The 25,436-nt window shown below is 39.9% G+C and overlaps 1 protein-coding gene across 2 annotated transcripts in view; it reads right to left on the minus strand.

Annotated features, from left to right (window-relative positions):
• pcsk6 (proprotein convertase subtilisin/kexin type 6) overlaps window positions 1-22,183 on the minus strand; it is a 46,192-nt gene extending 24,009 nt beyond the window's left edge. Inside the window, exons 1-9 of one of the 2 annotated variants that reach the window (XM_015343252.2) lie at window positions 22,165-22,183; window positions 18,559-18,663; window positions 15,874-15,984; window positions 12,284-12,427; window positions 11,589-11,665; window positions 9,710-9,798; window positions 6,243-6,415; window positions 5,612-5,824; window positions 77-177 (exon numbers count right to left, since the gene is read on the minus strand). In XM_015343252.2, the coding sequence (XP_015198738.2) occupies window positions 77-177; window positions 5,612-5,824; window positions 6,243-6,415; window positions 9,710-9,798; window positions 11,589-11,665; window positions 12,284-12,427; window positions 15,874-15,984; window positions 18,559-18,570 (920 nt within the window). In that variant the 5' untranslated portion in view covers window positions 18,571-18,663; window positions 22,165-22,183. Of the gene's footprint in view, window positions 1-76; window positions 178-5,611; window positions 5,825-6,242; window positions 6,416-9,709; window positions 9,799-11,588; window positions 11,666-12,283; window positions 12,428-15,873; window positions 15,985-18,558; window positions 18,664-21,186; window positions 21,481-22,164 lie in introns of those variants that run through there. The other variant, XM_015343251.2, reaches the window with a different exon arrangement.
• Window positions 22,184-25,436: the final 3,253 nt, after the last annotated feature.

A 25,436-nucleotide genomic window follows, 5' to 3' on the forward strand; every position in this document is an offset into this window, starting at 1 on the left:
GGTTCCGCAGTGTATATTTTAACACGAACCTGAATTCTTATGGTTAAGACTCGCTGGGGGCCTCTCATTTACTTACTTGGCTTCCAGTGCCAAAGCGATAACACCAGCAACCATAGGTGCAGAGACAGATGTGCCTGTGTGACCATCAGTGCAGCGCTGACGAAGGTCTGTGGTGACCTGCACAGAACAGAGCCACAGACAGTTTGCATGTCACAGAAAGCTAACACAGTCCAGCCTTCCCTGCCTGTATGAAACATAAACTGATTACATTATAAGCTGTCTTCTCCCCCGACTTGTCCTGAAAACAAATAATAGGATTTCCCCCAAACATCTTTAGTGAATTACCGTACATTTTGTTTTTTAATGTGAAACCGGAGCGGTGGAGTTCAACAACTATAGGTAAACATTTCTTTTTGCTCTACATAAACAAACCAGGACACCCACAGAGTTAACAGCCAAACGCAAGCAGTGACTGTGGACTTACAACCTGTAAACAATTACCGCAAGATCTTTCTGAATCATGTGCAGATGTCATCGAGTTATCCTCTCAACAATGCTCATGGTTCTCAGACTACTTCTTAAGAGTACTGTAGGTCAATGGTGCAAAGGACACAATGCCCATTGACCAAACAGTACAAGCTGAACAGCTCCATGAGCACAAGGCAATCTCACTCCACCTCAGCTGGACACAAGTGTTAAGCCAAGCAAAACCATATGCATTTTTACATCCACACTGTTCAACTGCTAGCAGTGGCTTAAAGAATTGTCTTACATTTTATAATCTTACAATTACTACCACAAACCCAAAATAAAAAAAAACAATACAGAGAAACACAACAGTCAGCACAGAAACAAAGAACTGAAGACTACTACTACACATTTAGGAAACCTGAGATACCTAGCTGCTCCTCACTGAAATATACACATATAGTCAATGCTCCATGGGCCCAGTTTCCCATATTTACTACAATAACCTGTTAGCATCGCATATGAAAATTAAAAACAGAATGTTTATGAAATAGACTCTGGCACAGTCTGGCATGGTTTCTAAGTATTTAGCATTCATGGCACAGATATATGTTTTTCTCTGGTTCTCCTTCCCAAAGCCCATCAGAAACCTGTAGCCCATTTTCTGCACTTCAGATATTTTTACGCAAATTTGTTTAAGTCATTTATTTGACTTGAAAAAAAAAACATGAAATTAGCTTTATTGACCCAGGTGGGGGTCTAACATGTACATTTCTATGTACTTTGGGGGAAATTTCAAACCGAGGTAAGTTTTGACGGACGTTGTCTTTGCAAATATCGAAAGATGCATTAATAGTAAATCAAATTTCTTTCCAATGAGGAAAAATTATTATCATAATCTATCACATTTAGCTAGTCCTTTATTTCTTTGAGCTTTGAATGCCTCATGAGATTGGGAAGAGGTAAGCATGATTACAGAATAATACAATACAAATGGAAGTATCTGACGGGTTACAATTGGCTTTTATCTATTTCAATATACTCCGAGAATTTCTCAATATGACATTATCTGTTATAGCTTTAGGTGGTTTTACTGCTGAGAATAGTAGTGCAGGAAAGGAAGTGATCACATTAATACTTTTTTCAATGGCACACCATGATGGAATTTCTGATTCTATCACCTGGAATACCATCCTTCCAATATAATCAGAGTTCTTGCATTACCTTCTCAATGATAATGTTTAAAGTGTGATAGTCTAATGCAACTTCTACCCTTATGCTGTCAATGTATATTGGAAATGTGATATACTGTAAAGCCCTAGATAAGTAGCAATACAAAAGAATCAGAAGTTTTAAAAGAAGGAATCTCTTCTGAAAAAGATACAGACGTCTTTTACGCATCCTATCATAAAGAAGGGTAGAATGCTCCAATGTCTGACACCCCATTTCAATTTATTTAATGTATCTTTAAAAAAATCAATTTAAATAGGAGCATTAGCTTCCTATGCAAGATAATTGCTAATTAATCATTTGATACTTTGAAAATTAAAAAAAGGTAAGATATGCAAATAGTGGGATCAAGACTAGGGTATCAATTCATGCCCCTGAGAGTTCTCAGAATGGTGGCATAGATTGTTCAAGTTGGGAGGACGGATGGGTGTTATCCGGAGACCATGCATTATTTCTCACTTTTGGGAATTGTCTTCTATTCTCCCAAAATGCAAAAATATTTCAATGGAATTTTCCTTAAAAGATTGGGAACACGGTGTGTCAATTACTTAGTTGCAGAATACACATTGGTGTTTATGTTGTTGTACAAATGAGGTCACTCATACAAACAACCTGTTGTCATTTCCTCATTCAAAACGGTAAAACAGTCAGGCCAGCATCTGTGTTGATCAGCATTTTTACTTTCCTGCATCTATTATTTCCTGAACTGGGAAGTCTGCATTCAAAACGTATCTATCCATGTCATCTACTTTTGACAGGTAAAGAAAGCTGAGAAAGTTTATTATATCTTTTGTGCGTGAAGTTGCATACAACTATATGCACAATTCGGTGAAGTGTTTTATTAATATCCTTCAGGTCCACTTAAACACCACTTTATGTCTTATTTTATACATAGCCCTGACAGCTTGTACTCCCCTTAATTGAGGTGCTTATAGCCTGTGAAGCCTGTCCCCCATATCAAACTTTTAGTAATCAGTCACAAAGTAAAAAGGCATTGAACCTTGTCAAAAGGTATCAAACTCTACGAGCCAGAAGTATCAGAAGATATCATTTGTTTCTAGACCAAAATCATTGCTGAAAAATATGCAAACTGAATTTGGTTTAATCAAAAATTATACTGCTACCTCAACTGTGTAAGTTCAAAACAAAGCATGTGCTGTAATGTACGTGGGGACATTTTAAAATGTTTTACTGGTGTACGGGTGTTAGGGACGACAATATAAATTTGCTCCAATAAGGGAGTATATTGTGAGTATATTGTATATAAATCCCAAACACAGGTGCACTTCCTAACCTTGCCAATACTTTGTTTTAATTTGAATGAATGAAAAGGACCATAAAAAATAAAGCCAGAGTTTTATCATAGCAGCTCATCGTGATAAATTTACTTTGACAAAATTGGTGAAACTATGTTGATATTGCTCAGGTTATTATTTTTCTTGAAATATTTTCGAATGACAATGTAATCAAAACCTCAGGAAACAAACTGCCGAAATGTTGTGGAATTGTAAAGGCCAATGGAAAGTTGTGTCAGACTGGACGCTAGACCAGTAGGTCACATGGTTGGTCCACGATAGTGCATTTTTGACACAATACAAAGAAAAAAACACTGTTCTCTGAAACTGAACACCATAGATGTCTGGAACTTGTTGAGTCAATTTGTACCATGTTCATGAAAAGATGATTGGTCACATAATTTGGTTGCCATCTTGGATTTGCTAAAAAATCAGAATGATATGTCTGAAACTATGAAGCCAATTTAAGCAAATCTCAGTATGCATGTAGGTTGTGTTACGTGTCATCTCAATGTCCTCATTTGGGACCTTTAACTCCTTTTAAAACTGAAATGCAAAATTGTGTTCTAACTCCTTAGAAGGCACAGGTAGGGTCAGGGCTGCTATGGATCACATTTAGGAAACCACATATGCAAAAGTGTGATATAAATTTATATATCAGCCTGGCAACTGATGATTGCTGCCCACATCTATATTTTCAATTTAGTTTCCTAAACACATTACTCCTTTGTATCAGACATTTGCAGTGAGGATGCATGGCCTTACATACACTCACAGAAGAACTGACACATGCAACCGACTTGTGTTCTACCTACTGTAGTTCAAACCCCCCGCCTTGTGCAGGTCATGAAGATGTTAAACAGTGATGTTTTGTATCCTGTTCGGATTCTTTTCCAGTTATAGTTGCATTTTGTTGTCCTGTTTGCAAGAATTCCATGTTGTCATCAGAAATTAACCAGACCTTTAGTCTTACCAGATGCTCAAGAAATCCCCACTGTCATTCCTCAGCTTCCTTCGGCAAAGTGAAAAACATAGCTGTGGATCCCTGCCTGACTTACAGTCAGGCTAGGAAAATGCAATCCTTGCTTCACACCAGTGTCCTTCCATCCGTATTGAAGGAATGTCTCAGCCACATTGGCAATATAGGCAGAGTAGTAGGACTGCAGTGGATTCCAGACATTACGCCACAGGGGTGTGCTGGCTCAATAGGCCTTGACCCCAGTAGTGTGCTCTGTCAACAATACGTGACTTCAGAGTTATCCTGCCCTAAGAGCTTCAGAACAAAATGTGCCACAGACCATTTTCTAGTCCCTTCAGGGTTTCTAACTTTACAGCTGGGGGCATCACAATCAGTATTCCTCTTTGCAAACTTGTTCACGACTACTGACCATGTGGTCCTCATGGTCAGTGGTGGCGATCCCCATTTCACTGCCAGAAGTAGCCAGCTCAGATAAAGATTTCTGAACAGACGCAAGAGAACTGTCCGGGGACCTCAATCTGTCATTCATTGTTTTAGACAAGCTCTCAATTGCAGAAAGTATATCTTCAGCTGTAGGATTTGCATTTTTTTCCTCTGTCCTTTCAGCTTGGTCACTTGGATGAGTCTTTCTAGTTGTCTAGGGCTGTGGAAACTCTCAAAGTGTTTTGGCTTGTTTCTGCGTGAAAAGAAATAACTATCTGGGGAAGTGGAGAGCAGCTCAGAAAAGCCCTGGGAAAATTCAAAAGAGAACTTTAAAAACTCAGACAGACATGCTTTCAGCTACTTAAATCACAAATCGGGGAATCACTGCAGGCAGCTGTCATTTTAGTGTCAGCCACAGGAGGAGAATTTAAGATGGTTAATTAATACTGTGTTCTGAACATGGAATAGGGCGATTTAATCCTTCAAAATAATCCATCCATTATGAAAAATTTCCACCCATCGGCAACCCATCGGTGTAGCGGTTTGCACTGCTGCTTCACTGCTCCTTTCTGGGTCCTGGGTTCGAGTCTGCAGTCCATTATCTTCCATATGGGATTGGAATGTTCTCTGTGTGCTGGCATGGGTTTTAACCAGTTGTTCCAGTTTCCTTCCACCTCCCAAAATAATTCAGCTGGCGAGGTAAATTGATATATCTGAATTTTCTGTGTGCATGAGTCCATTTGGCAACTGGTATGTGATGGACAGGCACACTGTCCAGCCTGCCCGGAGCTTCCACGACAGGCTCTGGGATGTCATTGTCCTTATCAAGAATAAGCAACTGTCTGATCATGGATGGATGCAAATTACTCCAGTCTATTTTTTCTCCTCTTCTGTAGTTGCCAGCCGATACATGCTATCCTGACTTGTTTACAGCTCCTTTAATAAATATAATCCTCGTACCAGTAAGCAATCAAAAACAGACGTGTCTGCATCAATGATGATGCATTCATTCTGCAGTGAAAATCTGCTCTTTATCTGCAGATAAATAAGTGATGGATATAAAATGTCTGTGCTGAAAATACTTGGCACATTAAATCATTTCATGTTCCCATAAGAAAATCATTAAAAGCTTTTTGGAAAACAAAAATGGGGGAAAAATGGGAGAGTGAATGCTGGTAACCTTCATGAAACCAAAAACATGAAATTCATACTCAACTATTTTCCTGTCATAAAATTCTCCACTGCTGTAGGTGGCAGCCAACGTGGAGGAGCAGACCTCCAGGTACCAGGGCTTGTTGCCGTTCTCCGTGGTGCTGCTGATAGAGATGGTGTAGATGCTGTTGGTGTAGCCATCACAGGAGCAGTGGTCTCCCTGCCTGCCGCCATTCCCTGACGCCCAGACAAAGATCGAGCCCAGTCCCTTCCGGCCCTGCACTCCCAAGACAAAGGAGAGAAGCGTCAGTGGCGTGCTGGCCCCAGGACTGAAGGAGAACCTGCAACAGGACCTCTGGGCTGCTGTTGTTTGGGACTGGTGACCTCTTGGATTCATAGTGAGGGCCATTGGCGTGAGCTTAGTCTGAAACATATTTCTACACCTCCTGCAGTCCAGTTATTGCATACCAGGTCAGTCATTTAGGAAACTACTTCATCAGCTTCTTCTTCCTCAGTCACCCCTGTTATTCCCAATCTCACCTTCTCTTTTATCTTTTTAATAGCATCGAAATGCACAGACAAACTCACCAAAGTTAACTCCAATGCCCACTCCCCACACCCACACCCACACCAATCTTGTTTCCTCTAATGCCTCTGTGTTCGTGAGGAAAGGCCACCACCTTGGACCCCAGCACCTTTTTAATGCCCAGCTCAAAGGCTTGCTTGGCGAGAGGACCGGGCCCGTCCACGGTCTTCCCGTCATCGTCCGGCCCCCAGCTGGCACTGTAAATGTCAATGTAGTCGGGCCTGATGCCAAGAGACTTCGCCTCCACCACATCTGTCACATCTCCATCCAGCATCCGAATGCCTGAGAGCAAATATCGGCAATTAGCTGAACAGCCCTCGGAAACTACTTTACTCCAGGACTGGGGAGAGCTGAAAGAACTGGTGAAAATTATAATAAAATTCTGAAAACACTGAAAATAACATCCTGATGTTTTAAGAGACGGGGAATTTTGTTTGTTTCCACATTGAGGGCACATTTTCTTTCCCTTTTTCACCAATAAGTCAAGCCGTTGAAAAAGCATCTGTGTAGGAACTCCTTTTGTGTGAATTTCATTCAGGGAACTCTATTTCCTGAGAGTTTAAACACCCTGGAAAGCAATGTGCCTGAATCTATTCAAATGAAATTGATAGCTTTTTCTGAACTCTGTAGATACTTCTCCTTTCCAATAAGGTTTTTTTTTTAGCAAAAGCTGCTAAATGGGAAAGCTAAACTGGGATTGCAAAAATAATTAACACTCAGAAAGATGGTGAATAATTTATTATTTTTATTAGTAGTAGTAATAGTAGTAGTAGTATTGTTATTATAACTATTTCATTAAATTCAGAATAGACTACCTTGCTATACACAAAGACTATTTCCATACTAAATAGCTGCTTGGTTGCATTTGAAAATATTTAGTGAATTCACCAAAAAGAGTGGAAAATGCTTGCAGTGGAAATAAAGGAATGAAGCACTTTTCAGAGTTGCTCCATTAGCATCAGGGTTAAAAGCTACATATTCGGAAAGGTTATAATGCTACATGAAGAGTGATGTTACCAAGGGGTTCAGTCTGGACATTATTTACTTTTTACTTTGGCGAACAGCCTAGATATTACCAGTCATCCACGTGAGACCTCTATACAGAAGTACATAAATCATAATTCTTATACTCTGAGACATTAGCACCACCAATACTCTCACAATAAATTTTGATCCTTAAAGACTTATAATAAAAGAATGAGAAAACATGTAAAAGGAGCAGAATGAGACAAAATGGAATGCAGGGCTTATACGCAAGACTAGATCCAAGGCTTAGTGAGTCAGATCCATGGTCTTAAAGTATTCCATCTTAACACATTGTGCAAACCTTGGATTAAATATGTCACGCAAGAGGTGTTTAGGGCATTTCAAAAACAGCGAACATCCTGTAAAACTGGAAATTTATAACCATAACTAGAGAATACCAGAGAGCTTGTTTATATTTTACTGTTAAAAATCGGAAGTCAGAATCTTGCGCATAAGCTAGCCCAAAATTCAAGATAAGTCTCTGGAATCAGCCCAGAGAAATGTTGATAAGGGAATGGCCTATACTTACAGGCTGAGGAAACCTTTTTAGTCTTGAACACGAGAGGACTACAAGGAGACCACATACAAGTGTCCCAAATCCTCAAAAGCGCTGACAAAGTCAACCCAGTGGATTCCTTCCGATGGAACAGAGAAACATGAACCAGAGGGCAGTGACAGGTGACCCAAGTGGGAACTTAAAACCAAAAACAGAAGCCAAAGGGTAGTGGGAATATGGAAGAAGCTAACCAGCCATGTTATTGAAGCCACAGCTGTATTTTGTTTCTATGACATTGCTGGATGAAATGCTTGGATTAATTAATTAACCGCCAAACAGGCAAGATGGGTCGAATGGCCTCCTCTTATCTGTAATTGTTCTCATAGCCATTTTGGATATTCTGTTGCTAATGTGCTCGACAAGCTCTGTTCTGGTGACACACAATGTAATACGAAGCAGAAAAACAGGAGATTCAAAACGTTCTGTCTCTCCGCACGGAAGACACACCTGACGGCTTTCTTCTTTCTTTGGGAGGGGGAGGCAGGGACACCTCTGTCCCTTAATTAGCTTTATTTCTTCCCCAGTCAAACATATTATGGAGAATCGAAAACACATATGGATGTGTAATCTCAGTTTGCTGTATGTGCTGTATCTTGAATATATAAACCAGCTGTAGACAGAAATTCAGATACCATTGTGTTTTCTGAAGTCAAAGCAGATGACTCTTCTACATTTCTCTTAGAAGACTCATGACTTTTCTAAAGTCTTAGTACATGAAAGTCAAACAGCTGAGGTTGCACATAAAACTGCTCCAAACCGTAATAACTAAAGCTCCATTTTAAAAGTCAAAGCAGCTACTAAAACTGTGCATTTCATTACTGAGACATGTGTCATAAAGACAAGCTCCTGCTACAGAAAGATTTTCCATACAGAAGAGGCATCGTTAAGCTCCTTATGAAAATTTTGTGGAGAAAAAAAAACCTGAAGCCAAGAAGTAAACCAGGCACCTTTTGAAATACCCAATCAAGACTATTTACTTTACACAAACTGGAGTCTCCAGCTGCGTTTCTTTTCTCTGCCCTCCAAAGCGGCATCACCTGCTGTCTCTCACGTGAGCCGTTTTCTCACCCTGAACTCCCAAGACAGCTTCACATGCCTTCCTGTGGCCCGGCACGCTGCCAGGCCGCCCGCTTCTTCCCATCTCTGCCAGCCAGCCGATCCTACAGGACATCCGGCGTCAAGCGGACCGGCGAGCGCAGCTCTCACCGACTGCGCTGCCTGCTCACTGGCGCTACCTGCTGGCAGGTCAAGGGAACTGCATTCTGAGCAGCCTGAGTTCACCCAACCTACACTTGAGGCAGCTCATTCATAGTCCGCTAGTGGAGCAGCTCAGTCACAGATCAGTGTATGGAGCATTTACTGTCTGAGCCTCAGTCTTTCAACCAAACACCATCGGGAGGATGTGATCGGCAGTGATATAACAGAAGAAGGACACTCTTCCTTCCACACTTCCACACACCAGTGGCAGACTCAGCTACTTCTGTGTGCATGACTAACGTTCTAATAGACTGAAAGAATGTATTTGAAATTCCGTTTTTTCAGGCCTCCATCATTCGCCTCCAGCCCCCACCCCCTGCCACTTCCCCTCCTCTCCAACGTGGAGCCTCACTGATTGCATCATCTAAAAAAATAATCTGAACTACATTGCATAATTGGTGCAAATAACTCCTTTGGCAGCACTCCGGAGCCTGATGCCACCCTTGGCATTTTGTGAAAGAAAAAAAAACTTTCATCTTAGGATTTCAAAAGCACAGCTGCGGATGGAAAAAAAACGCGCAGGGTAAGCAGTATATGCTTCGATTCTCATTTTTGATTAAAATTCCCTGAATCCACACTGCAGAAACTTCCAATGAATTAATAGTTTTGTGAATGCATGAATGTACACCCACTCCAAGGCACCAAATTAATGTGTAGTGAAACCCTTTCACAGTGCCAAAGCACCTCAAGGTTAATCCTGTGCACACGTGTGGAATAATTCTGCTCAGAGACCCTACCTCCTATCCGAGCATTGTACGCAATACCAACGATGCAGTGAGAGTTATTTGCGACAGCTGCCACTTCCCCGGCGCATCGTGTTCCATGCCTGAAAAACATTAAAAAAACACACTGATCTATCAGAAACAAAATCCATCGCCATATTTCTCATTTTACTCTACTTCCGTTGTTTGTTGGTATGATTTTTCCTCAAAAAACAGACAGACCCGCACTCCTTGCAGAGTATTTTCAGAAGGGAAAGGACTCAAGTCATGTTGTACATCCTACAACCTGTGATGACTGTATGTCATTCCTTAAGTCATGCCCACTGCATCTTCTGTTCTCAAAGTAGCAATGTGGAAAAGTAATTAAGACTAATCCACCACTAATACAGGAATTTGTGAACTTAAATACAGAACTATCAGTGACAACCGACATGATATGTACAGGGTTGGTATTTTTTGCCTCAATTGCAACATTAAGAGGCTGGAAATAAAACATTATATAAAATACCCAGATCTCACCATACCCAGGTTGATTTTAAAAAAACCAGTTGAGATTAACACTGTAATCTCACTGTACACATAAAACAGTGAGCTATTATGTTATGTTATATTTAACGAAAGATTTAGTAACCAACAATGTCTTGCTGGCAGATGAGTTCAATATTGCTTATGAGAATGAAAGGCAGCTTCAAATGGGCTTTTGCACAAGATTAGACAGAGCTGAAGGATATCAGAGAATCTGAATAAATCCAGAGAAGTCATGGAACCCGCTGCGATAAAAAGGCATCACCTTAGTTATGTCTGTCCTCTCACCCCTAGACAGATTAAGGTAATCAGGCAGATGCATTTTTAACGACGTCCATAGCAAATCAAAAGTGATGCCTGCCTATAATAAGCACCTATAAGGTGCTTTTGAAAAATAAAATCAAAGAAGCGAAAGAGGTGAACCTGTCATGTTTTGCGGGAAGGGAGTGGGAGATAAAAATGTAATTTCAGAACGAAGCTTGGTTGTTTTAATTAGCCCCTCGAAGTATCTGAAGTCGTGAGGCCTGCCACAGAGCAATCGCAAGTTCATTTCAGACTGAATGTGGTGCTGAACACCAATAAGGTACCTCAGCATACAAAGTACTGCATTACACCCTCTCCCATTAGCTTTGTACTAATGAACATAGTGTGTGAAAGGTGTGGAAATGAATATTAAAGCTGCTATTCTAACCCCAGGGCAGGTATATCAGAGACGTCCCTGTGCCAGACTCCTCTATGCCGTTTCTGTGTGATGGGGGTGACACATAACACACCTGCTCCGCTGTGCTGCTTTAATTGATTTTTTTAAAAAAGCCGGGCACATCATCTGGGCTAAGGGCAAATCCTATTGCTGAAATTCAACCCCCGAAGAAATTAACCGAGATATCTTACAGTCGCTTCTCTCGGATAAACAAGCTGGGCGGGGAAAAGGACCGTGACCGCACGTCAGCCTTCGTCGCCGCTCGTCCCCGAAGCAGCCACTGCTCTGGGCTACTTTGGGACGATGAAGGGGAGAATGGCTCATTTATTTTTCAAAGGCGGCAAGGGAATAGCAGCAAGAAAAAAGCCAGCTCCTCGGGAGTCTAGTTTTGCTCTCCAAACTAAACTCACAGCATAGCCCTCTCGGTGCCCCACAGTGCTCATGAGGCCCTAGCTAGGATTAGGATGGTTAGGTGATGTTCTCTACTCGCCAAAACCTGAACACCCACACAGATCCCACATTAAAAGCAGCTGGGGCGTTTAATTAAAGCAATGTATTAATCAAGAGCGTTACATCATAATACTTATGCATTCACCCCCCCTCCCCCAACAAAGCTGGAGGGCCTTGACAAAAACCCAATTGTCAACAGAGGGAGAGGCTGGCACCCACTTATTCTCATTGCTGGAGTCGTAGCGCGGAGTGGGGTCGTGGTCGTTACCGTTGACATCATAGCTTGCCAGCTGATCCTGGAAACAAAAAAAAAAGGAAAAAGAAACAAAAATCATCACAGGTGCAGCGCAATAAAAAAAAACAACAGTCCTCTGCTTTCTTTAACTTTTATGTCGCGTCACATGATTGCTCCGCTGTTGAGCCGCATGTAATAAATTTGAACCGCTGCAGGCCATGATTTACAACTATAAGCTGAAAAGTATAGCAAAATGCAGTTTATTTATGGCAAGGCGGCATGTCTCGATGGTTTCATCCATCCAGTGTTAAGAAGCCGCGTGTTTGTACTAGGAGTCATGGAAAGCCGAAGCCTATTTCAGAAACACAAGGCTTCCCCAGTCCAGTCCATTGCTGGGCACACACACACACAAGCTTGCAGGGGTCATTTAAAGACACCACTTAACTTACATGTCTTTTGAAGGTAGGAACTCCACACAGGACTCAGACCCAGGACCCAGGAGCCACGAGGCAGCAGTGCAAAACACCACCCCCCTGTGCTGCTCTCAGTAGTTACATATTGGAGCTATTCTCTGGAGTTAATCTGCAGGGGCTCTGGTTCATGGTACAGCAGCGGTGTATTCTCACTGGCGGGCTCTACTGATCCTTGATGTGGAGGTGGTTTTTTCAATGAAACCTACGTAATTCTGTGCCAGATCAGGGTGGTTCCTCTCGATCCCATCGTCCAGGATGGTGACCACGACGTTCTTCCCCGTGTAGCCTCTCTGCCAGGCAGCCAGGATGTTCATTTCAGACCGGCAGCGGCCGCTTCTGTCACTGCAGTGCTGAATGACGGCAACAGAGAGAAAACCCAGCACCTACCATTTTAACACTTTTGCTACTGTTCAAAAAAGCTTTTCAATAGAACAACATACACCACATTTAGAAAAAACTGTCTGACAGTAATGGCTGTTTTCTGTGTGGGCATTGTCCTACCAGTGAACAAAAAGGAAACGAAATGAAGTGGAGTTACAGTAGGCCAGTAGCATTGCACTTGCATCAGACATGCTGTAAATGTTTCTTACTGCTGGGAAAACTGAAAAGGCTCAGGACCTTGAAAGTTTACTGATGGAATGCATTCAGTTTTCATATTTTCATTTAATCACATCTACAATTGTAAGATTCAGAAAAATCTTTCTGTGTTCTCATCAGGGACAAATAAATGCATGCACTGTTGTCCTTAATGCAGGTGTTATCTGGGTGCCAATAATGCCATCAGATCAATACATTATCAATAAAAATTAATCATCTCATCTTGTGAATTTTAATTGAATAGGCACAACAAGCACTGGTCTCACTGGACCGGATGGAAGATTGCAGCTCAGGGTTGGTAATACAAAAGACACAAAAGGATTTCTATAGCTACTGTTCAGAGGGGATAAAGGCTTAATGATTAAATCGTCTGCCTGCAATGTGCATTGATGATCTTAATCTTTAGGAAAAAGAAACTGAAACCACTCAGTATTGTTACATTGGTTAGTGAAGGACTTCCTTTTGTAACATATTGAAAATCATGAACCCTGGACCTTGATTTCTATCTTGCTTTCTTTTGCTCAGATTTAAGGGGTTTTGATATTTCCATTACAGATATAACAAAAAATGTGTCCGCTCCAATGCATGTACCTGGTCCTGAATAATCTGCAACACTGTCAGAAAGCTGAGGACAATCTAAACTTGGTCCACTTGGGGTTACAGTAGCCTTCAGCTTTTTACTTCAACCAAGTCTTTCGTCTCTTGGTTCCACTGGCCAAAATGACCATTTTTTTAGCTATCTGAAGAACCTGATTTGGAGAGACCTGCATATTCCCCCAGACTGAGGCTGTCCAAATGCATACCTGGCCTTTCCACAGCAATGTCACAGAGAGACTGGAAGAGTTCATTCTCAGAAAAAAGTATGATTTTAGAAATTCTGCTATTTGCTGTCCAAATTAAAATGAAAAAAGAATGAGCCGAGTTCTTTTGTCCCTGTTCCTCTGCTGAGTGACTCATACTCAAAAAGCACTAAATGTGAGGAATGTAGAGTATGAGACATCAGCAACATGGACAAAAAGCCCTGTCCCCTTCCTCTAAATGTTTAAAAATAAGAACAAAAAGTCCGACAGTATACTGCTTGTCATCAGCATCTCAAGACTCATTCAGCTGGAACCCTACTTAGCTACCTCTTTGTAGCATGTAAAAAAAGTCTGGTGTCATTTCATACCTTAAATGCAAACTACTAAGCATTTCCATACATGCAAACTAAGCATTTGAACATTCCAGAATAATGCCAAGTACTCAATTACGTTTCTAAATAAACACGCAGAGGTCTGGAGTCTAATTTTCCTAGTCACAGCTTCACAGGGTTAAACCATCAAATATGGAAGTGGTATATATTTATGATCCACATCATATATACACTTCACTGATACGTCACAAGATAAACTATTTTATCAGACTTCAGAATTGACAGACAGAATAGGCCCTATGCAAGTTTTTGTTTCCTCTCTTCTGAGAGGTGAAAAATCTGACAATTAGTAGTATACAGTATATGATAAACAACTCTGTCATAATTACCTTGCACAAGTATTTCCTAACCTCACTTGAAAGCTACATCACGAGATGCAGTCACGGGATATAAGAAATGATTGACCTAAAATATATATCTCCCAATACTGTCTGTGAAGTTTATCCTGCCAGGACCCTGCAGATTAATTTAATCACAGAGATCTTTTCTGTGAACCTTGCTGGGAAATAAACTGAGACAAATGAGCACAGGGACGTCATCCATGATCCACTCCGTTAAGCAGTTGGTAAGAAATGCTGTGATGAGCTTGAAATAGAGGTATACTCTTAAAATGGGACAATTTGTGTGCAAATAAATGCTGGGCTACAGCAGTGCACAACGCATAAAAAAAAAACAGAAATCGTCCTGTTCAGATTTCACTGTCAATGTTCCGAGCACATGAGAAAAAAACAAGTTAGCAAAACAGAAATATTCCCATGAGAAGATTCCGAGAAAGTACCGAGGTCATGAATGCCAGATACTCAACTTGTACTGTATACAGTGGATACCACTGGAAACTGAACAAAGCTCATAATATTTTCCAAACATGCTGTTATAATTCAGATTTACGAGATAAATGATATATATTTAAGTATTTAATGGTTTATTTTTGTATATTTGGTAAATCAATTGGAAACCTAAAAATGACAGCTTTATTTCCCAGCCCAATAAGAGAAAGAGAGACATGTATAGACTACTGTATATACGGTATGGACAGACAGGTGGCTAGACATACTGTATGCCATACAGTATTTACATATACATAGAGAAATGCATACACATATACCAAATGTAGCATATTTTCTAAAACTTACAATCTGAAATTGCTTAAAGAGAAATGTTTACCACATTTTTAACTAGTCCTTTTACACAAACATGGGCACTGACTGCAGAAAAATGGCGAACACTCCAGTTGATGAAAGACTTTTCTGCTATCACGTCATAGACACGGGTTGGTCCTGTTGCCCGGTTTAATCCATTCCAAGCCCGAGTGTACTGGGTTTTAACTCTCGCAGAACTCCATTTGAAGCAGAACAATTTCACACATGAGTAAATATAAAGACCTCTTATCACAAACTCATTTAATTAAAAAATCTGTCAGCAGGTACATTAGCTCAGGATGCAATTCTATTAATATGCACGTTTCAGACTGTGCGGCAGCGATAGGCACTTCAAACAGAGAGAAATCAACAATATCACAACATTAGTGCTGTCTGCTTCTATTTACACTGCAGAACAACACCAGGGAATATAGAGTAAACCTTGCAGAGAAAGGGAGGTAATATGGGGGCTATATATGAAGTAATGTAATCAACAAATAAAAGCCATTCCTTTTCTGTACTGTATAATATATAATGTATAATATACAAGGTATCCCCTTGAGATGACATTGAATCACAGAGTAAATTACTTACATGTACTGTATATATTATTGCCCTGAAAAAATAAATCCTGTAAGCCTGTTTGTTGTGGGGGAGGTGCAAGAGAAACAAAAATAAACCCTGTGCTTCTTAGTAAGTGAGAAAACCATTGCACCTACCAAGTGAAAGGCGAAGCCAGGAGGGCAAAGGTCACAGAAACAACAGGGTTAACAAACAAGAAGACTAGTAAGGGCCAAAGCTCAGCTTTCCAGTATGTTTCTGGTGTTGTGTTAAATGGGAATGTGTCCAAAAAAGGAGGCTTACTCACAATATACCACATGTTGGACCACTTAGGATCGTTGAAGTAGATGAAATTTTGATCTGTCCTGATGTACCTCTTGACCCTGGACTTGACCACTTGCTGCTGAATCCAATGAACCTGCAGTGGGTTTCAGACAAAGCAGTTAATCTCCAAATCTAAAACGGGCACACACATCTAATTTAGGGACCTTTGCCATCTTTTTTGAAAGCAAACAGCTTCCATATTTTAATTTGCGAAATCTATCCATCGTTCAGCTGATTTGTTTATTTATTAAGCTCTCCTTATTAATGAAAAAAGACATAGCAAGGGAAAAGTGCTTTGTAATGGCCTTTCCTGCTACCAGCCAAAAGTATTCAAAAGAGCACAGAATATATCATTGAAAGTTTCAAATACATTTTACTGTATGCCATCCTCTTTTAACCAATTCAACCATTTACATTTACGCATTCTTTCAGTATATTTTGCCTGTCATAGTAAAGTGTATCCTCTCCTTTCACTCAAACAAAGAATGAGATCATCAATATGCAATCCATTCCAAACAGCTCAGTCGAAAACCTAAGGCTCACACACAACACACAACACACACAAAACCCCCTGTAAAATGAACCTGTGCTTGTTTCACATCACCACTCAATAACAATGATACAGTATGTCCATTTTAAATTTCAAGGATGGGGATGTTGGATTGTCTGTGATCAGGTCACCTTCCATAAAGCTGTAAAGATAGATTTGGATAACAAAGGAAATACTGTTTCAGCCAAAAAAGCTTAAAGAACAATATGCATAATGACACCTAAGGACTTGGGAATGCGTGTGACAATGACATTGCCTATTCTCCACGACAGACAGCTTACCCACGTTCCAGGCAGAGCCTACAGAATGTTTTCCATATTGGAACTATTGGAACGGGACACAGAAACCTTGAAATTCTTAATGGAAATGAAAATGGTTAGGCTGCCAGAAACTTCTTTCATTTAAAAAGAAATCCTTAAAAATGAATGAAGCATTGGCCAACTCATGTTTTATTGTTAGTTTTGAAAGTAGGACAAGAGGTCAGACATAAAATGGAATTTCAAAAGATTCTTTTGGGATTGAAGTTTTCTGAGAATATGGGAAAGAAATGCAGTCAACTCTAAACCCATATAATAACATGTTTTCTGGCATTCTTGTAGTTGACAGCTACAACATTTCAAATTCAAATTCAATTAAAAAGTCATCGAAGCAAATTGAGCTTGTTTACCTATTTTGGATTACGACGCTGGTTATGGACACATAGTGACTAGGACAGACACAGTTTCAAATATTAACATCTAAATCGGCTTTTCAGAATTCCTATTGGGCTAGTCGACACATGTCTTACAGTTCTATAAGACAGTTTTATCATCAGCTCTAAATACAATACATACTCCATTTCCTTGCCATGAAAATGTACTCAAGCACAGGAAAGAATTAACCTAGTAAAAAATTGCCTCGGTTAAAAAACATCCAAGTGTAGATTGCTACAAATTACCATTCTGAATGCCATCATATGTTCTAAGTCACACAGGCAGAACTTTGTAACAATTTCTTTGCCTTGCTTAAGGGAACTGGGTATGCTCCAGAGTAGATAAATAATTGACAAGATGAATTCCTTTGCCATCATCTTTGAAAACCTCTTTACTGTTAACGTTCTCATTTTGTCTCAAAACTAAACCTAATTCAGCTGGAACATTTCTGCTTTTATTTTGCTTCCGAGAAGCTTTAATGGTTGCTCACAAGGTTTATCTCTAACAGGGGGAAAAAACCTCTTTATTGCACCATTACAATGCAGTTATACTCCATTTAACTGATAAATAGTCCAGTCACAATAATAGGAAGGCCTTCAAATCATATAGCAATAAAATGCAGCTCTGCAGTGCTGCTATTCAGCACTGTAGTGGCAACAGTGGGAAAATGGAATTCAATGTACAGCACAGATCAACTGGCCTGACACCGATAAAGAAGGTTATTAAGTGTTGAGCTCAGCTTTCCATTTGTGTGGATGTCTTTGGACACGATATGATCGCAATGACTATTCGCCAACGCCACTCAAAGCATGAGCTCCTAGGTTTTATTTCTCCTGAGAATCAGGAATGTCTGAAAAAGATAATCTTAGTAAGGAGGCCAGGTTTCAGGCCAAGGAAACAGCTTGACTTTGTCTTAAACCTGCCTGGATTCTTTATCAGATGATGCTCTATAAACAGCCCCTGCATTATTAATACATTATATGTGTGCCAGTGGAATAGAAACTAGCTTGTACATTGTTGACATAACTCTCTGTTCCTTCCAACAGACACACTACAACTCAAACTCTAGAATTATTATTAAACAGAATACACAAAGAGATCTGTATCTTACAAATACATGTGTTGTTTATTCGTCAAGAGACCTCATTTTGTCTAGCTTTGCTAATGTGTGAATTTACGTGGTGCTGAAGAGTTTATATTCTCTTCTCAGGAGAAGTAGCCTGCATCATGCTGGATGCTAGATAAACCATTATTAACGTAATAATTATTATATTTGATATCATAAGGAATGCTCCAATGCTCAGTTTCAGTCGGGGGTTTGACTGTAGTGTTTATTTAATTGGTTTAACCTGATGGATAAAAAATACTTTTATTATTTGCAACATCCTTATGACAGCGTGTTAGTGGACATTTGTCCAGTTCCTACCTTAGGGTCCATATTGATGAAGCTGTGAGAACCCCTTAAAGAGAAAGCAGATCTCCTGACAACCTTGCTGTGATGAAAATGATAATGATCCTCCAGGCTTCCAATCTAAACAACACAAAGAGACAGGTACTGAGCTCAAGGTTAGACTGCTGCTAGTAAATATTTCTAAACCACTGCCTAGTGCCCCGACACCTCGAAACCTTCAGTCTTCAATCTCTACAAGCAACACTGGTGTAGAACAACATTATGCACCTGGAGGCATTAGAGGTGTATTCCTTTTAACATTAGACATACCTACACAACAGCATAGGCTATAAATATAATTTGACAGAATCTAAGTTCTAAAGAATATTTAAACCCTATTGCAGGCTTGAAGGTCTTGTACTGTTAAGTGTGTTAAAGGGCACAGAACACACAGACCTTTACATAATAAATGCTTTGTGTCCTTTGTGGGGTTTTTTTTTTTCTCAGTGAGGCATATTTAATTACATTAAATGCAAATAATATTTATAATTCAAGTGAAGGCATGTTATAACCTAAGGAGTCATTCCAGCAGCTATTTGCACAAAAATGAACTCTGAAATAAAAAAAACACATGGAATTTCACAAAGAGCCCCAGAGATCTTCACATCTATAAAAGGTGTGTACAGCTGTCTCTCTCACCCTCTCTCTTTCTGTTCAGTTCGAACGATTTTTAGCAAATGTCACAATGTCTTAACTCCGAGTCCTAGCCTTGAATGGAGGTTTGGTGGAAAAACAGTGTAACTATATCTTTAAACATAAGTATATCCAGATTTACTTGTGGAAAACACCACGCAGACAATCAGAGCTTCCTGTAAAAATGCAACAAGACAACATACAGAAGTTGCTCTGAGGATGATCACCGCAGAGTAAATGAAACCATGTGCTTGTGGCTGCAACATCAGGATTTGATGTGCAAAATGTTTAAAAATTCAAATTCCAGGGAGAGAGGAAACGAGCTGTCACAGAAACAAATACCTTTGCCATATCTTAAAAACTCAATGCAGCATTTTTTGGTTAGGTTGTCCAGGTTTAATAAGAACTAGGAGGAAATCCTTTAAGTACGTGGAAATTGTTCCATTTGATTAATGTAAGAAAGTAAACACTGTGGCTATTGCGAAGAAATTATATAAACTTGTATCGAGGAAAGACAATAAGACCGCGAGAATGCCATTTCATTACCTATTTGATTAGATTCTTTCTAGTTCAGTGATTCCGTTAAGAAGTCAATATGTGATTAAAGCCAATGGACGACAAATTATTTCCTTATTTAAAACAAGTGTCACAACGGCAGGAAACGTGTTTATATTAAGTCATTCAATTCAATTCAACTTTATTGTCATTAAACTTACACAGGTGCATAGTATAATGAAAAGTGTTTCTCATTAGTCACTCAGGTGCAGTATATAAATAGGACAGAAGATAAGACAATAGACAGTAACACAATAGCAATAACATAACATAACATAACATGTCAAGTCAAGTCAAGTCAAGTCAAGTCATGGTCCAAAATACACAGTTAAAAGGCAGCAATTGCGTACGTCATTGAACATCAGTTTTAGAATAGCAATAACAGATGTATTAATACGCCAAGATATTTTTTTTCCCATTTATCTAATAATACACATACTTGCACGACAATCAGAACGGGGTGTAATTCTTACCAAACTCATAATCTTACGTTTGAACTAAAAATATTCATTTATGTCCTTATATCTTTTCCTGCTAACGATCTATTTGGCAAAATCACACATGAACGTTTTGAAGGCTTAGAGACCCAGATTCCGGGGATGCCAATGAATGTTTTGCATCCTGATTAAAGCAGAGACTACAAAAAAGTACACTCGTTGACACGCAGCTTGTCAGTTTTAAATGATCAAGCTATTAATTTGCATAAACCCAAGCGTGGTTGTCAACAGTGCCTAATCAAGAGAAGTAAATTCGGTCGTGCACAGCTGTTCTAGGCTTGCGAATGTTAATTATTTAGAAACAATGAACCCAGGGTCTGCGGAGCAAATAACCACCTTCCCACGATGTAATACAAAGAACTGGGAGCACTGCCCTGCTCTACCGCAAGATGGCCAGTGATATCACGCTAATCTGAGAAGCGAAAAGGCTGCTGAAAAAGTTGGAAAGCGCTTCTAAAGACAGACTTGTGTGTCGGCAGTTTACAATCTAGAGACGTTTCAAACGGATAAGCCGGAAAAGAAATGGTACGTTGTTGTAAGGCTGAATGTTTGAAAAGTCGCATCCTATTTATTTTGTATTTTGGTTTCCAGACGAGAAAACACCTTGAACGCCAAACGCCAGACACAAGACGGTTTCTTCCCCCGTTTTGCGGTTTTTAATTCCTACACAGATTTAGTACTATCGCCTCATTATTTTACGTTTTTGTCGCTTTCTTTAGTCTACGAAGCAGTCGAAGAATCTAACCCGCAGAGACAGCAACGGAAAAATGAAACGATTGAGGAATTGGTAACAAGTACAATGCAAACAAGCTTCCCACCAATACACATTCTTCTGATAGAAACACTCAAGCGAACTGCCCAGAACAGTTGCGGCTTCAAGCGAATTGCACAGAATCTTAAAAGAAATCAAGTCTCTTACCTGTCCTAAATTATTATAGCCATATTTTGTAGCAAGTTTATCAGCTTCTTCGCGTCCCCCAGAAATTCGTACAGCCCAGTGATTTGTATAAATGTTTCGGGAAGGCAGTGTCTGGCAAATGCTGAAAGTTGAAAACAGAAGGCTCAAAATCAAATGCATGCTGTCACTGTATTGAGTGATCCCGTGGCTTAAAAACGCACCTTAAGAAGAGCCAATATATAACTAAGAAAAATAAGGTGCGATGCTTCCTTAATTTGAATGCGGATAGTACATCACGTTGGATCGAGATTGTTCCTACTTCTTTGTTATTTTTTGCACATTCTCTGGGCGGTATAAAGATAAATATGTGTATGTACAGAAAAGTTGAACTGAAAAAGAAGTGACTGCTGCTGCTGTAACGCTCCACTATATGTCAATACAGCAACCAATAGAAAGCCACACTCCCACTCAGCCTATAGCAGAGGAAAGCAGAAGGTAAATCTGGAGCTGGCGTCAGGGCTGTACAACTGCCGGGGATCAAAGAGGGAGATACTGAGCCGGAGTCGCGCACCTTAGACCGGCCGCGCAAAGTCGGAGGAGTTGAGCCTCTGGACGGAATTCGGATGTGAAGTCGGCGAGGAAACAGGCGACACCTTACCCTTAGATTCATTTTTTTTATTCGTTAAAAATCATTCTTAAATTTCGGTACCGCTGAAGCTAGGAGCCTAAAGCAGTCTGGGAATGTGCGATCTCCCAGGTTCCTGACATTAAACTTTTGTTTCTAAAACAAAAATCCGCCGTTTCAATGTTTCTGCATAATCACATTTGTCGGTGAACACCGTTTTATGTCAACATCTTCCCGATTGTTACTCTCTTCCAAGGAATAATTGTTTAGATTTATTACAACTGGACTCGAAAACAAATTGCGCGTTCCGGTTAGCTAGTGTAATGGGCGACCTGAAAGATTACAGGGGGGGTGGGGTCTGCGTTTGTCCTTACTGTTTTGCAGTCTTTGCCATTTAAACTGTACACTGTGTCGAAACGCCTTCGGGAATAACCCTGCTCCAGAGGCAGGAGACTACCGGGCTGCAGAGCGGGAACGTCACACCTGCGGAGAGGAAATATTGCGCAAACGGACTCAAGAGTTTGGGCCTTGACTGCGAGAAGAAAACGGCATTTTATCTCGGGTTTTAAATTTTCAAACGCGCGCGCAAAGCTTCAAATAATTACTCGTTATATTGTTGTTGTCAATAACCATGTCTTTCCAGCAGATATTAAATCATTCTGGATAAAGTTAACTGATTAGCACTGAACCGGTATTTTAGCCACAAGTGTCCATTCCGTCGAGGATTTATAAACGGGGGATCGACGGAATAAACAGCTTTTCTAAGAAATCCTGCCAAACTTAAACGCTGCTTGGCGACTTCAATTCTAAGTGATGTGACTTTGTGTGATCAACGGTAGGATTATGTACTTGGGTATATCTTTCATCAACACTGGCTTTGTATGGAGGGAAATAACAAACGTGGTCTCACAAGATTTTTAGAAGTTGTCTACGTGAATCTGAACCGTACAGAGACTTTTATATATTAAAAATGGAAGACCAGAAATAATATGTAGCTTCATAAGGATAAGAACATAGCATAATGAAAACCCTGTATTGCTGAGCTGTATTCAAACAGTCCTGACCCGATTCTGCGTCGTGTCTTGTTCACTGCTTCTTTTGGTTGTAATTAATTCTAAGTTTCTCCTTCTCTTCCTTTCTCGTTACTTGTGAGCTTGCTTCCACATTTGACAATAACACACAAAAGCAGGGCCGAGATTGTGATTTATTTAGGAGAGGGATTCTTAGGAAAAATAATGTTTTTTAATTGAAATGATACGTCTACAAGTAAAATGTTACTCCGAGGAGATACCAGTCAAAGACCTGAAATGTGTAGTTCTGTCTTCTTTTCACAAGCCCCCCCGTGGTTAAAAACTGTGACACTATAAGTCCAAACACTATACTGTAGGTGAAAGTTTGGACTAGATTAGATAAGTTGATTGTTAGGGGTCATACACAATACTTCCAGCAAGAATGTTGATAATTACCATTAGAGCATATTGTAATATGCAGCTGGTAAATAAAGGGTACTTACTGTACGTTGTGGCAACCTTTTTGGAATAAAAAATCTGGTACAGCCTTAGAATATGTAAATATTAATTTATATGGAAAAAAACTCACTAGTCACTAAAGGTAATGAAGTTATTCAAAATGATTAATAGTTCCGTCAATAAATTCTCTTCAAATAAATCTGGTAAAATAAATCAAATAAAGTTTATAAATAAATAAATTGTTTAGTGGAAGTAGAAGCTGTTTAGTTTGAGGCAATGGTCTAATGAAGAACTGACATGAAATCCTCCCATTAAATATCTGCAGACCTCTGTAGTTTTAATTATGTGTTATGTTTTTCTGCTCTGGCTGTAGTGTGTAATCACCCCTTATGCTCCAATGTTTTCATTATGTGCCCCCTGGCTGAGGTAAACTAAAACAACATAAAAGCAACTGCAGCTAAATTAGAAGTCCCACGTATTTCTCTGTTCTTCACTACTGTACTTTCGCATCATTTTGTAGTAGATAATTGCACACATTATCCACCATTAGATGAGGAGATTTTATGTACTGATGAGAAAGGGAAAGGTGTGTGTTTGATTAGATAACACAAAGTTTGTCTTTTTATCTCTTTTTTGCATTATATTCTGCATATTGGACATGGCTGGAGACAACAAATCAGGATATTCCTGGGCACATTGGTGTACTGTGTATACACACACTTGTATTTCCTGTGTAATACACAAGGTTGTTATGGCTACAGTTTAAACAGGATTAAGTCTCCCTGGTCTTCAGAAAGACCATTTCAACTGCTCTCACTCATGCCAGCCAAAAGAATCCAGTGAGGTTTTAGCCGTTTTCTTTCTAACCTGTCTGTCTCTGTATGAGCGGGACCTTATTTAGCATAGCCTCTTCACAACAGCCTGTTTTTCTAAACATTTGGCAACGTTTCCATTGGTAAGCTTTTTTGTTATTGTTGTCATCTGAAAAAAACAAATCAAAACGCTCATCAGAATTATTCCTGGTACTATTTCCATCAAGTGAAAATATTACATACTGTCTCAAAATAGAAGTCCTCTCATGCCATCTGCCTTTTTCTCTTTGCTCATAAAGCAATCTGTCTCCTGAACATTTTTTCATCACACATTTTAAATAAGTCTGTGATTCACAACAGATCGTGCAATCCCTTTATGGTTTCATACCTAAAGGGAACAAAAAGAATAGAGGGCATTGCAAATATGAATTTCTAACATTGCCATTAGTCCGCATGACTCTGAGAAAGTAGGTTTTCTCTGCACAGTAAAGACAAATGTTTATTGGTTTTGTAATTTTGCCTTAAGAACTTGTATTATCCTTTAAACTAATCGAAGATTTTCCACAAAGAAGTTCACACTGTCCTACTCATTTTGCGATTTTCCTCAATTCATGTACCTGGTAGGATTTTCTAGTTTTAATTGCAGGCTTAGGCATTAACATCATCACTATTCTGAGTACATCTAATTAAAAAATAGCAAACTGGTGAAGCATTACAAAGCAGGGGCTGGCCAACAACATGGCGGTGTGGTTTATTCCAGACATTAATACTACAAACTGGGGGTGTCATTGAACAGGATACCGAGCCATGTTGCTGAAACCAATTTCCTGGAATCTTTTAAAAAATGACTTAGGTGTGTTGCTCAGATCAGTTAGCTACTACTACCCAAGAGAGCAAGAGGAGATGAGTGGCCTCCTCTCTTTTGTAGCCTTTCTTACTTTCTTGTGGTGCTTGACAATACAAAGATGTTTGTAGGTCTCTTTTGATCACCTGTGCAAGTAAGGGGCAGACTATTAAATTAGTCCACCTGAGCAAGTCACTCAGGCAATGGGATGAAGTCCGGGGCACTTCACAGCCCACAATACTTGGCACTTACCAGCCATTTTTTACAGATGGACCAAACCATTCTAAAAGTTTGTGTGGTAATATGGTGGACTGCATTATTCCATGGGTCCCTCCATCTGTCCCAGCAGAAATTCACCTTTGCAGAGAGGAGGCTGTAAGGGTTAGGAGAAAATATCATAAGGAGACAGTAATGAAATTTGGACAGAGTCGGCAAAGAGGCACAAGCAAAAGCAGAAAAGTAAGAACGATCTTCCACTTCACTTAGGAAAGCCCCCATCAGTGTTGAGAAGCAAGTATTGA

Source organism: Lepisosteus oculatus, chromosome 5 (assembly GCF_040954835.1).
Source record: "Lepisosteus oculatus isolate fLepOcu1 chromosome 5, fLepOcu1.hap2, whole genome shotgun sequence".
In the NCBI taxonomy this organism is placed as follows: domain Eukaryota; kingdom Metazoa; phylum Chordata; class Actinopteri; order Semionotiformes; family Lepisosteidae; genus Lepisosteus; species Lepisosteus oculatus.